Below are 11915 nucleotides of genomic sequence, written 5' to 3' on the forward strand. Positions count from 1 at the left end.
TCTGGGACATGGAGGTGGAGGACCAAGCCAATGGCACAGCAGAGGAGGAGAAGGACGTCAACGGCGACAGGCTGGCCGAGATGGACATCGACATGGAAGAGGTGAGGGAGGAAGGGGAGAAGTACATCCTCTCGGTCCGAGCCAAGGTGCTGGAGCTGGACACACAGCGGAGGGCGAGTGGCGCCGCCCCAGTGGAGCAGACGTGGTGGGAGTCTCTGAGTGGCCTGTCCAGGGAAGCGCGGCAGCAGAGGCCCAACGCCTACCCTCTGGCCGAGGCTGAGTACGACTCCCTGTCGGAAGGGCTGGACGAGGGAGGGAGCATCGACGACATCCTGAGTGACATGGTGCGCTCATCCGAGATCGAGATTGAGAACAGCGCAGAAGCCTGGGCCCGGGTGGAGGACAGAATCGAGGCCATGGACGTAGGGGAGGACAGAGCGGAAGAGGTAAGGGCGGCGGGTGAGCTGGACAGAAACAAGGTAGAGATAGCCAAAGGAAAAGACGAGGTGTACGGGGGGCCAAGCGCCAGTAAGGGAGAAGTGAAATACGACGGAGACAACAACCGATTGCTTCCGTGGGAATGGTTGAAAGGGGACAACAGCAAGCTGGGTGAAAAGATCCGAAAGTCCTACAAAAAGAAAGAAGCATTTGACACGGAGGAGAGGAAGAGGAAAGAGCACCTGCACAAAGGTGCGCCGCAAGCGAACGCAAAGCCGTACGTGGAACAGAGGGATCCGCTGGGAAAGGGGCAGGTCCAGGATGGCCAGGTCTCAGAGGGGCAGAAACAGGAAGAGGACTTCACCTTCCGGGCGGTGAAAGTTCACCTGGACGGGCCGGAGACGAGCGAGAAGGGGAGCCGTGAGGAGGTGGGGGAAAAAATGGAGGTCAAGGAGAGCGAGCAGCCGAGGGCAGAGGAGACAGCTCGGCAGTCGAGTCCAGCGCAGAAACCAGGGGAAGAGGAGAGGGAGGGCTTAAACATGGCCACCGTGAGCGGCAAAGTAGCCGAGGACGCCGGCGCCAGAGGGCTCCGCGAAGAGAGCTCGTCGCCTGACCCGAATCCGTACCCATCTCCGGACGACGTTAACAAAGTAAGGTGCTGACTGGAGGGGAGCATGCGATCGCTCGGCTAACCTTCCTTGAGCTACCGCTGTCCTCGTTCTCTCTTTAAATCCTCTGCTCTTCTTGCCTTCTCTCCTCCTTCCCTTCCTCTCTGTCACGTTAGGATAGGTATGGCCTTGAACTAGAGCACAACCTGCACTTAATCTCCAATCTGATGCAGCAGGTGAGACAATAGTGGCAGAATGCCAGGTGCTGCAGTCCTGTTCAGTCAACAAATGTGGACATTTTTGTTACTGAGATAAGCGGCAAAAATGTCCGACTAACATTTCTGCATTTGTGCTGCATTATTGTATGTGGCTATCAAATGAAGTTCTCTGGCTCTGGCATGGATACTTTGCTGACATTTTCTACCTCTCTTGGTTACCACTTTGGTACTTTTGCTTGTTATACCTGGTTCTAGCAGATGTTTTGTAGTAAAACCTATGGGTCTACCAGATGTTTAGTAGATTGTAAAATTGTGTGAGCTTGTGTTTATACCCTTGAGCACATCTGTTGTCTGTGTGTTTGGCTGGGGCAGAAGTACTCGGCTGCGTCGCTGCGCAGCGTCACCACGGAGATGCTGCGAGTCCTGAACGCCACAGAGGACCTGATCCAGGGGGCAGAGGGCAGCATCGAGGAGCCAGTGAGGTCAGACAGGCGGACCACAGCCAGCATCTCCCCTGGCCAGAGCAGGAAACTGGACGAGCAGCTCAGCAAGCTGGAGGAGAATGTGAGCAAGCTCTTATCAGTGTGTGTGTGTGTGTGTGTGTGTGTCTGTGTGTGTGTGTGTGTGTGTGTGTGTGTCTGTGTGTGCCTGTGTGTGTGTGTGTGTGTGTGTGTGTGTGTGTGTGTGTGTGTGTGTGTGTGTCTGTGTGTGCCTGTGTGTGTGTGTGTGTGTGTGTGTGTGTGTGTGTGTGTGTATGTGTGTGTGTGTGTGCGGGTGTTCCTCCTGTATAATTTAGTAGTAGTAAAAGAAGAGTATTATTGAATTCCAGCGATTATTCAAAGGTTAGGACATGACCACTAGGGTGTGCTTGGGAGCAGTCTTAATTTGAATATTATGCTCTGGTGACATGTGCATTTGTTGGCTTTAAATGTAGCTTTAAACATGTTTAATCATGCTCAACCAGGCCTCAAGGACACAACTTATGGCAGTGATTAAACAGGAACACACATTTTTATAACACCAGACTGCTTTTATTACACCTATTCCTGTCAACCATGTCCTGAATCCCAGGTGTATGTGGCTGCAAGTACGGCATATGGCCTAGAGGGGGAGCTAAGTGATCTGGAAGCGTGTGCACGCCGCATCGGCCAGAGCACCAACGAGAGAGAGCTGGCCCACCTGGAGGACCAGGTGGCATCGGCCGCAGCCCAGGTGCAGCAGTCTGAGCTCCAGGTGCGTTCTGCCTGGATGCTGCTGTTTGGCGACTCACCCAGCCCTGCTCCACTGCACTACACTGCACTACACTACACTACACTACACTGGCCTCTGCCTTGCTTAGCTTGCCTCTACCGACACCCTTCTCTTTTGAACTCTCTGAGCCCCACAGCAGCATGCTGCTCTGTTGCCTAAGTCACTATCACATTGCATGTGGCCTGCTCGTACAGTATATGGGCCTCTGCCAGTGTTTCCCATACATTGACTTATTTGTGGCGGCTCACCACAATATCAACACTGACCACCACACAATGATTTTCCAGGTTGTACTAAATTGTGCTTAAATCTGGTTAGCATCATAACCACGCTGTGCTAATTTGTTAAAAACGGTTGCATTCAAGTTAATTCTGCAAACCAACCACCACAAATGGAATTGTATTCTGTGGGAAACACTGTCTGCTGTCCGGCGAGGTAAACTCACATCCCAATCTGCTTTCTCATCTACCTTATCAACTCTCCGACAGCTGACTGAGGAAGTTATTCATGAAATAAAGGCTCTCTGACCAATATGTCATAGATTATGGTGTGCACATGTCTGGACATGGGTAATTTCTTCCTTGCACTACAGACATGTAAGGGCTTCAGCCTATAGTAAAGTTTATCACCCATATAATGTCCTTGTCCTTTAGGTCACTGACATTGCTGCAAGAATCGCAGCCTTGAAAACAGCAGGTCTGAATGTTGCGCCGCAAACCCGCTTGTTCAAGCCTTTGAAGCCAACCAAGGTTTGGTGCCATAACAGGAATACTCTTAATTGCACTGTTAATTACAATCGGATATGGAAGTAATCTATGTTGTGTCTTTCCCCTCAGACACAAACCATAGACACATCAAGACAACAGAGGAGAAGACTGCCTGCGCCTCCCACAAAGGGTAGCCCTAGAATCTTATTCGACATCATTTAAATGATGGACAAAGTCTAAAGTGTAACGCTTATTTGCTAATTTAATACTATGAGCAAGATCCTTAGCACAAACATCAGTGGGTCAGCTGACTCAGCTCAACGCTCCTACACACAATAGCTTTAGTTCACGCATGAGACACTTTACTCATTGACTCCCACTTGACCCGTCATTTAAATTAGAGCCCCTTGATCATTTATAGTTAATTGAAGCTCTTTTTAAGAGAGTCTTTGTATTTGCACTGCTAATGGGTAAAGCTGTTCAAACATTGAATTGTTGATAAAGCTGTGCTCTCTCGCCCTTGCCTCTTTAGAGAAAGAGACTACTGACATTTGAAGCTGTCTGAAATGTCCAGCTCGTCGACACATTCTACCCAAAGTTCAAGACTGTCTGCACTCCTGTGCCTTGAAGCAGTGAAGCTCTGGACAGAGGAGAGGAGTGATAACTTTGCCAGACTGTTTCATCTCGCCAGTGCAATCTTTAACAAATACTCTTCGCCTTAAATCAATAGCCAGGATGTCAATGACACTTGAACAGCTACTGACAGCATTGTAGACCAGTAACATTGTGGACAGGTAAGAGCAGTTTGAATAAGAAGAAGATAAAGAAAATGAAGATGTTTTGTATAGAATGTTTATAATGTGCAGTTTTCTTTTTCAGAAATATATTTTTATTTCAGTGCAATTTTATTTACACCGTCTGATATTGCTGTGATACTCTTGAGTCCCAAGATTTAACCTCTGAATGAACCAACACTCATGTCACAGCCCAAGCAAATGCATCAGGTTTCTGTGATTTATCTGTATGTGATTTATGATCTGAGAAAAGAAGGTAATCCTCTCTCTCTTTCTTGATATTGACTATCATCTGATGGTAAACATTAAATAGATATTTCAGAGGGTATTTGTCAGTGTATGTAAAAAAAATGCTATGTGTTCATGTAAAAAACAAGTGTGAGTCCTCACTGTAGCTCTGAATCATTTTTTCCAGAGCTCACAGTTCTCTGATTCTGATCCTAGGTTACCTGTGAAGGTGAAATGATACTGCAAAGACTAATTTATTGTGACTGTAAGATAATAGAACTGAATAAATGTTGCATTATTTAATATTGCTTCTGTGTGATGCAGACATTATTCCAGACATTATATTTAAACAGATACAGTTTCTAATGTGCACTGTATGTTTCATGTATTTCATCTTACAGTACGTGGTCTAGCAGACCGTGCCCTCCTCCTTGCAGTATCATTACTGACCTAGAGAGGGCGCTCTCTGTCTATGGAACAAGGAGAGTAGCAAACAACAATGTGGGAGAGGAGGGGCACTGTCACCATACTTAATGTGATGGACAGAGGTGGATGAATAGGGCCTGGAGCAGGGGACACGGAGCCCAAAGTGCCTGCAGGCGCACAGCCAACACAGCAGGGGGAGAGGGGGAACCAGCTTTGAAAAACCACAGAATGGAAAACAGGAGGGAGATCAAGCCTGACTAGCAAAAAAAGTGACTGATAAAGAGGAACGAATGAACAGTGAACGGGCACGGAACAGGGACAAGAAAGAGAGAGAGAGAGAGAGAGTGGCAGGGTCTGTGTGTGCAGTTAACACGTGAGGGAACCAGGAGAAAACCCTTAGAAGGAAGGATTACACGGTTAAAGGCCAGTACTGCTCAACGGGAGAGCAAGACCCTTCCTGGCAGACCGCAGTGAACTAGCCAAAACCAGATCTCCAACGCTGTGGCATGCCGACAACACTGACTGCCGAGCCCACCACAGACGGTATCACTCACAACGCTGGCTTCTCAGACGCTGCTTTCCCTTCCCCATGTTGGACAGAGAAATGGGTGATTCTGGGAATTGGTGTGGGCAATAATGATTGTTTAGTCTGTCACACCAGCATTGACATGCAGCTGTCAGCGTGGTTAAACAGGCATCATGTTGGACACAGGCACAGTGACACTTAACCTTTTTAATGGTGCAAAATATAGTCAAATATAGTCAATGTCAAAGCTTTAGGAAATCCTTAAGACTTACCACCATGATGTAATTCTGAAGGCACAAATGTAAAACAGTGTTTCTCAATATTCAATTCCATTTTTCTGCTTGTTTACATTTTCCAGACCATAAAAGAGTGAACCCTTGCAAAAGCAAATGACGAAAACCACAAACTATGCCTAGAGGAAAGTAAGCATTGACAGGCCATAGACTGACCAATGGCTCGAAATAAGCATTTTTCTCTGTAGTGGTGAATGAGAAACCATGAGACAGTAACATTGAGAAATTCTGATTTAAATAGATTTGCATTATTAAACCACATGTTAAAAGTTTACAAGTGAGTAATGGGCGTACATGAAATGACACACAGCGATAGAATATCTTACGCTCACCCAGAAGGGGCTCTTGACAGCTTATTGACCTGTAAGAATCTTGGTCAATAGGAGAGGAACAACTGCTTCTATACAGCTGTGGTACAGGGGGCCACATCTGTTATCATCCACATAGCAGCTAACAAGGTAAAAAGGGACATGTTTAGACACCTGTCCATGTAATGGCAAATAGAATCACTTCTAAATTGAGAAATGTACCATGAAAATATAGCTGCAAACAGCCCAGCAAGCCAGAGATGCCCTGGGATCTTAATGCCATTACATCAGACAGCTGTAAGTACTCACAGCAAGTTTCATGTTAAGCTACCAAAGATTGGGTGATATACTGTATAAGGTCACTGTTTGGTGGCTTCACTGTTGATTTTGATTGCTTTGACAGGCAAACGGTTTCAAATATATACTGTATATATATGAGGCTTGGTCTGAAGATTGTTTGTGCCAGATTTACAGTAATGAATAATGGATAAAATGTGTGGCCTGTGAAAATGTTTTACTGTTTCCAACAAAATCTAATATGGCGGCCAGATCGAATAGGTTGACATCATAAGTTGGAATGTGTCTCCCACAGTATTAACAGACACTACTGGTAAGTTTTGAATCTAAAACACATCAACAAGTTACAAGTCAAAATACATTTTTGCTCATTGAAGTGCCCCCAAAGGGTCTTACTTGTGATTCCACGTGATGGGGTCCCAAGTACCAAGTTTGGTTTTGATACATAAAAGTGTTGCAGAGATATGCTATGATATTTTTAGATAGGATGTGTATAGTTATAACAATCTCCTTTGTTTAATTGATTCTTCATAGTTGGACAAGTGTGAACAGAGGACTTTTATCTTGACACATTTATAGACAGTTATACTGTGATCAAGTTTTTTTTTTCCTGGTACTGATAGATTGGGGACCTAGTAGCAATTGTACAGAAATGATTTAACCTATGTACTGTAATCAGGGCACTGTGATCACAACATACAGTACTGATCCTTAATTAAGGATACCTAATGACAAAGAGTTGCCCTGTGCATACTTATTACTTACTGGTATTGCCGGTACTGTACACAGGGAACCTTCCTTGGTCAGTGTGTTGAACAGTGGTGACTGATGATGTGCCAGACCTACCCTCTGCCCCTTATGGGATCTTTAAGCTGCCTCTGACAGGAGCGCTGGTTTCCCGTACGTGGATTACTCAGTAGAAACTTAGTAATAGACTAAAGGAAAGCTTCAGTGGAAATCTCCATTGGGAACAGCTTTCGGTCTTGGTAGGACTAGGTTTAATCCATATATGGGAAATTGAGAGTGTGCCCTGGAACATGGAATGGAATGGAATGGAAATCTATTTATTTGAAGCAGGGACAATGCACAGAATAACATTTATCCTGGGATCCAGGAAAATATGTCTTGGGCCAGGTTGTAGCAGCAATTGCTAATTTGCACCTGTAGTCCCTGGGCAAGTATAAAAACATAAAATAAAATAACAGTAACATAAATAAATTACATAGGACTAAAGATGATGTGATGGCCATAGTATTTAACAAACAAGCAGTCTTAGAATAGAAAACATGGACGCCAGCAGCCCACTCTCTTACCCCCCTCCCCAGCATACACATATAACTAAAGCCTGTTTAGTACTAACCAGCTCCACACACAGACACACACACACAACCCCCCCCCCCCCCCACACACACACACACACACACATACAACATCTTAAAAATGTGTGCAAACTTGTCTACTTAACATCCACCTTTTAGTCAAGCATGAAAAAGTATGAGAATTTGTACATAATATGTATTCTGTGGGGAGGGCATTCCACTGTCTCATGGCCACACATGAGAAAGAGGAACTCCCAAATTTGGTTATACGACGAGGGATGCTACACTCCCCCCTTGTGACACGTCGTGTAGTTCGCTCAGAATTTTCAGAGCAGAGTGTTACAAACTTTTTCAAAGGGGGAGCAGTAGCACTGTAAACTATTTTATGTAGTAAAGACACATTTGAGTGTTTCATTAGGTTTTCAAAACTCAATAAACTATATTTGGCCAGTATATGACAGTGATGATAATGGCGTGTCTTTTTGTCATGGATTTTAAGGCAGTTTTTGTACAAAGATTCTAAAGGTTTTATCACTGTTTTACTTGCCTGAGACCAGGATGTGATGCAGTATAGAAGGTGAGGGATGATCATTGCTTGTAAGTATGTACTAGATGCCTCAGTGCTAAGAGAATTTCTTATATATTTAAAATTTGCTAAATTAAATTTCAGTGTGTTGCACAATTTTTTAACATGATCTTTAAAAGTAAGATTAGAATCAAGAGTTACTCCCAAATATTTAAATTTCTCTACATGTTTTATGTTTTGTTGATTTACTGAAATTTTGGGATAGGTCTTGGGTTTAGATCCAATGGTAAAGAACATAGATACAGTCTTTTCAACATTCAATGTAAGGCATGAATCCTGTAACCAGTCAGTAACCCTGCTCATAACACTTGTTAGCTTATTTGCCACATCTGTTGCACTTCTCCCATGGACATACAAAACAGTGTCATCAGCATACATAATAATATGTATGCTCTTGCAAACGGAAGGCAGGTCATTAATATACAAGCAAAAGAGCAGAGGGCCTAGAATTGGCTACACTGCTTAAGCCCCACACATGAAGACTTATGCCTCGCCATCAGGGGCTCTTGGTTAGGCCTCAGCTAGGCCTGCTAAGACCCTGTCCACATTAAGTAGTACAAATACGCATGTTTGAGGTGAAAACAATCTCTGTCCCCATTATCGTTTTCGTATCATTTTTTTTTTTTTTCAAAAGTTTTGAGCCCACACTAGAATACAAAAACACCTAGAATGTTTGTTGTTGATGGTGTTTGGAACACTGAAATGTTTTCAGTATCATGGCAACTGAAAATCTGCAATTTCACAGTCAACGCAAAGCGTTGCACTTCAGAGAACGATTGAAAAAAGTATCGTTTGAGGTGTCGGAATACAACATGAACGTCAACGGAACGACTAAACAGAGAAATATTTATGCGTATTCCTATTTACCCGGCTTAATGTAGACAGGGCCTAAATCCGCTCTGCAGGGGTGGGTAGAGTACTAAAAATACTCAAGTAAAAGTAAAAATCCTTTTTGAAAAACTTACTTCAGTAAAAGTAAAAAAGTATGTTGTTAATAAAGTAGTCACCACATTGGAAACCTTTTACAGCTGGAAAAACAATCAGTTCACAGCAAAGGCAGGTGAGGTTTTGAGTGAATGCTTTCATGATTGGTCTTTTCCGCTTGGCTTTTGAGTAGTTTTACCTTATATAGTCTCAGATGTACAAGGACGTATTTTGAAGTTGAAAAAAGCAACCTCTGTCCACTACCAAATTGATCTTCAATTGGTCTCCATTTTCTTTACATTTTGTACATATACTGCACATCATTCATGGACTATTCCTCAAAGTCAACAGCAGACAAAAACATTTTCCCCAACAAAACAAAAAAAAAAAAAACATGTAATCTCCAACAGCATGGAAATTGAGGGCAGAAAAAGTCATATTTTTATGACCTATCTCTTATTTGTCTGTGTGGAGCGCAGATGGCTGTGCAATGTTGACACAAACGGTATGGAACACTGTTTGTTGTGACACCGCTGAAAATGTTTTTTTCAACAGACATTTCTGTTTGACAGCTGCGGATCTACACACGAATCAATCTCCCTTTAAAGGAGACAACAGCTCTCAAGGGACCGGCTATTACCTGAAACTGCTTGTCCTCTGGAAAAAACATTCACATTCTGACATTGCGAAAACTTACCTGGCAAGGCACTAAAACATCTGCAGCAGAGATTAAATGGACTCCTATGGTGGAATTATGTGACAAGTTGAAGCATGGAAAGCTCATCTCTTTTACACATAGATAACTTTTCATTTACTTGTCCCTAAAGGAAGAGTGTAGTCATCTCATCATCAGCTACTCTTTCAAAACAGCACAGTGAGGTTCTGTCCCTCACTTTCTGACATTTCTGTCCTGATAAAGTGTGTGTGTGTGTTTCCATAAAGAGGAGCTCTTGGCTATTAATCATTGTGGCAGTTAAAGGTGGGGATAGCCACGCTGGCTGAGGGTAGGTTTCAAAATTGAACAACCAAACAAAAACACCCCTGCTCCCTTCAGCGTCCCTCTTGAGCACGTGTGCTGCTTGGTTAGAGCGCTTGATTGACAGGCACATCTTAGTCCATGCTGGCTGGGGTCTCCGGAGGTCATTTCATTTTTCCACCCTGTTATTCACTTCTGCCGAGTCTGACAAGGTCACCTCTACTTGTGTTAAATTCTCCCTGAGCACGTACACCACAAGAGAAGAATAAAAAGAATTTCAACAAATGTTATGGAGGGTGGTCTGAATTAGTATTGATGGCTCTGATTTTTGTTTACCCATGGCAATTTCAGCAGGCAGCTCTTGCTGGTGCCACTGAATATAAAGTTCCTTTGGCTTTAAACAAATGGTCCTCTGGAAGTATGTTGTGTGCTGACCCTCCATCCATAATCCTTCCATAATCCTCCATTTGACAGATGTAAACTGTGTAAAGCATAAATCACCCTGAATCTTCACAGTGGATGTCCAGGTTTCTGGTGATTCGCCAAGGCAACAGAACATCAACAGACAAAAAGACTCAACCTGAATTGTACAGTATATCTTCACAGCAACCATTAGGAATTGGGCATGATCAGTCACTCCATCACTTGGTCACCATGTTAACTGATTACCCACATTTTGCTTGTCATTAGCATCTGTGTGCTTATTGTTCCTTTTCTTGGGCCTAATTGTTGCAGAGAGACTCTTTGGATAATTAAAGCAACGTTTACCATCATAAAATATATGGTTGACTTTTTTTTTTGCTTCATGTTTCATGACTTTTCCTCAGTTGAAGGGTACAACAGAGTTAGCATGAAATTTGTACAATAATTTGTTTTCAATGTCCTGTACAAATATTTTGTACATTGATGTTCCTTGGGGTCAGTTTGACCCCAGCTGTATGAAACATAGGATACATGAATATTTGACACATTATGGATATTATTATTTGAATAGTATGAGAACATATTGTTATTATCATTATTACATACACAAGTACATATTACATATAAGTCATTTTGGCAGGACTGTATAAGTCAAAAGGGGAAGCAACAGCAAGCCTTTGGGCTGCTGACACTGGATGGGCAATATTGCCAGCCAGGGTTCCAAGGTTCGTAAAGGGGTGTGGGGGGGGTGGGATTGTTTTGTAGGGCTTTTGATGGTGGTTATTACACTCTTGTTAAGTACCTGTCACAAAAAAAAAACCTGGGTAACAATATTAATTATAATCATTTTCTGAGGGTTTATTTAGCTGGGGTCAAATTGACCCCAAGGATAAAGAGTCTCGGTAAGATTTGAGGATAACACAAGGGTTAAAGGAGATTTCTCCTTTAAGTTGATCCTGTATCATTGTGAATTTGGGAGGCAGTCTGTCTGTGGTCCCATCACAATCTGAGGTACCTGCACATGGTTGTAATTAGTCTCAGTTCTGTTCTAAGACTAAATGGAGTCAACACCTCTGGCTAAATATTTCCAGATGATGACCTTATGTTATTGGTTTGTAGCAAATAGCATAGAATGGGTATTATAAGTATAAGTATAAGTATATATACTCTTTTGATCCCGTGAGGGAAATTTGGTCTCTGCATTTATCCCAATCCGTGAATTAGTGAAACACACACAGCACACAGGGTACACACAGTGAGGTGAAGCACACACTAATCCCAGCGCAGTGAGCTGCCTGCATCAACAGCGGCGCTCGGGGAGCAGTGAGGAGTTAGGTGCATTGCTCAAGGGCCTACACCCTCCAGTTACAGGTCCGAAGTGCTAACCAGTAGGCCACGGCTGCCCCGTTGGAGTATATGGCCAGACATTCTGTAACACACTGTATCTCAATGTCATTCTTCTTTCCCCTTTAGGGTCTTCATGCTCTTCTTTCTCTTGAGCTCCTCCTCCACTCCCTCGTCCTCGGCTCTTCCTCGCTCATCCCAATATCTCACTTACTCATTTTGGGTTTATTTTCAGATTATTTAGTGCAA

General features: G+C 43.5%; 1 protein-coding gene across 2 annotated transcripts in view; it reads left to right on the forward strand.

The window, feature by feature from the left end:
* myripa (myosin VIIA and Rab interacting protein a) overlaps nucleotides 1–4518 on the forward strand; it is a 34657-nt gene extending 30139 nt beyond the window's left edge. For both annotated transcript variants that reach the window (XM_076296060.1, XM_076296059.1), the window contains exons 12-17: nucleotides 1–1088; nucleotides 1637–1828; nucleotides 2336–2497; nucleotides 3169–3264; nucleotides 3352–3412; nucleotides 3755–4518. The exon at nucleotides 1–1088 is cut by the window's left edge and continues 379 nt beyond it. In XM_076296060.1, coding sequence (XP_076152175.1) covers nucleotides 1–1088; nucleotides 1637–1828; nucleotides 2336–2497; nucleotides 3169–3264; nucleotides 3352–3412; nucleotides 3755–3777 — 1622 coding nt within the window. In that variant the 3' untranslated portion in view covers nucleotides 3778–4518. The remainder of the gene's footprint in view (nucleotides 1089–1636; nucleotides 1829–2335; nucleotides 2498–3168; nucleotides 3265–3351; nucleotides 3413–3754) is intronic.
* Nucleotides 4519–11915: the final 7397 nt, after the last annotated feature.

The sequence above is a fragment of the Alosa pseudoharengus genome, unplaced genomic scaffold, assembly GCF_046254945.1.
Source record: "Alosa pseudoharengus isolate Yale_2024_CS ecotype anadromous, Long Island Sound unplaced genomic scaffold, YU_APseudo_1.1 YU_APseudo_1.1_scf_2, whole genome shotgun sequence".
Taxonomy (NCBI): domain Eukaryota; kingdom Metazoa; phylum Chordata; class Actinopteri; order Clupeiformes; family Clupeidae; genus Alosa; species Alosa pseudoharengus.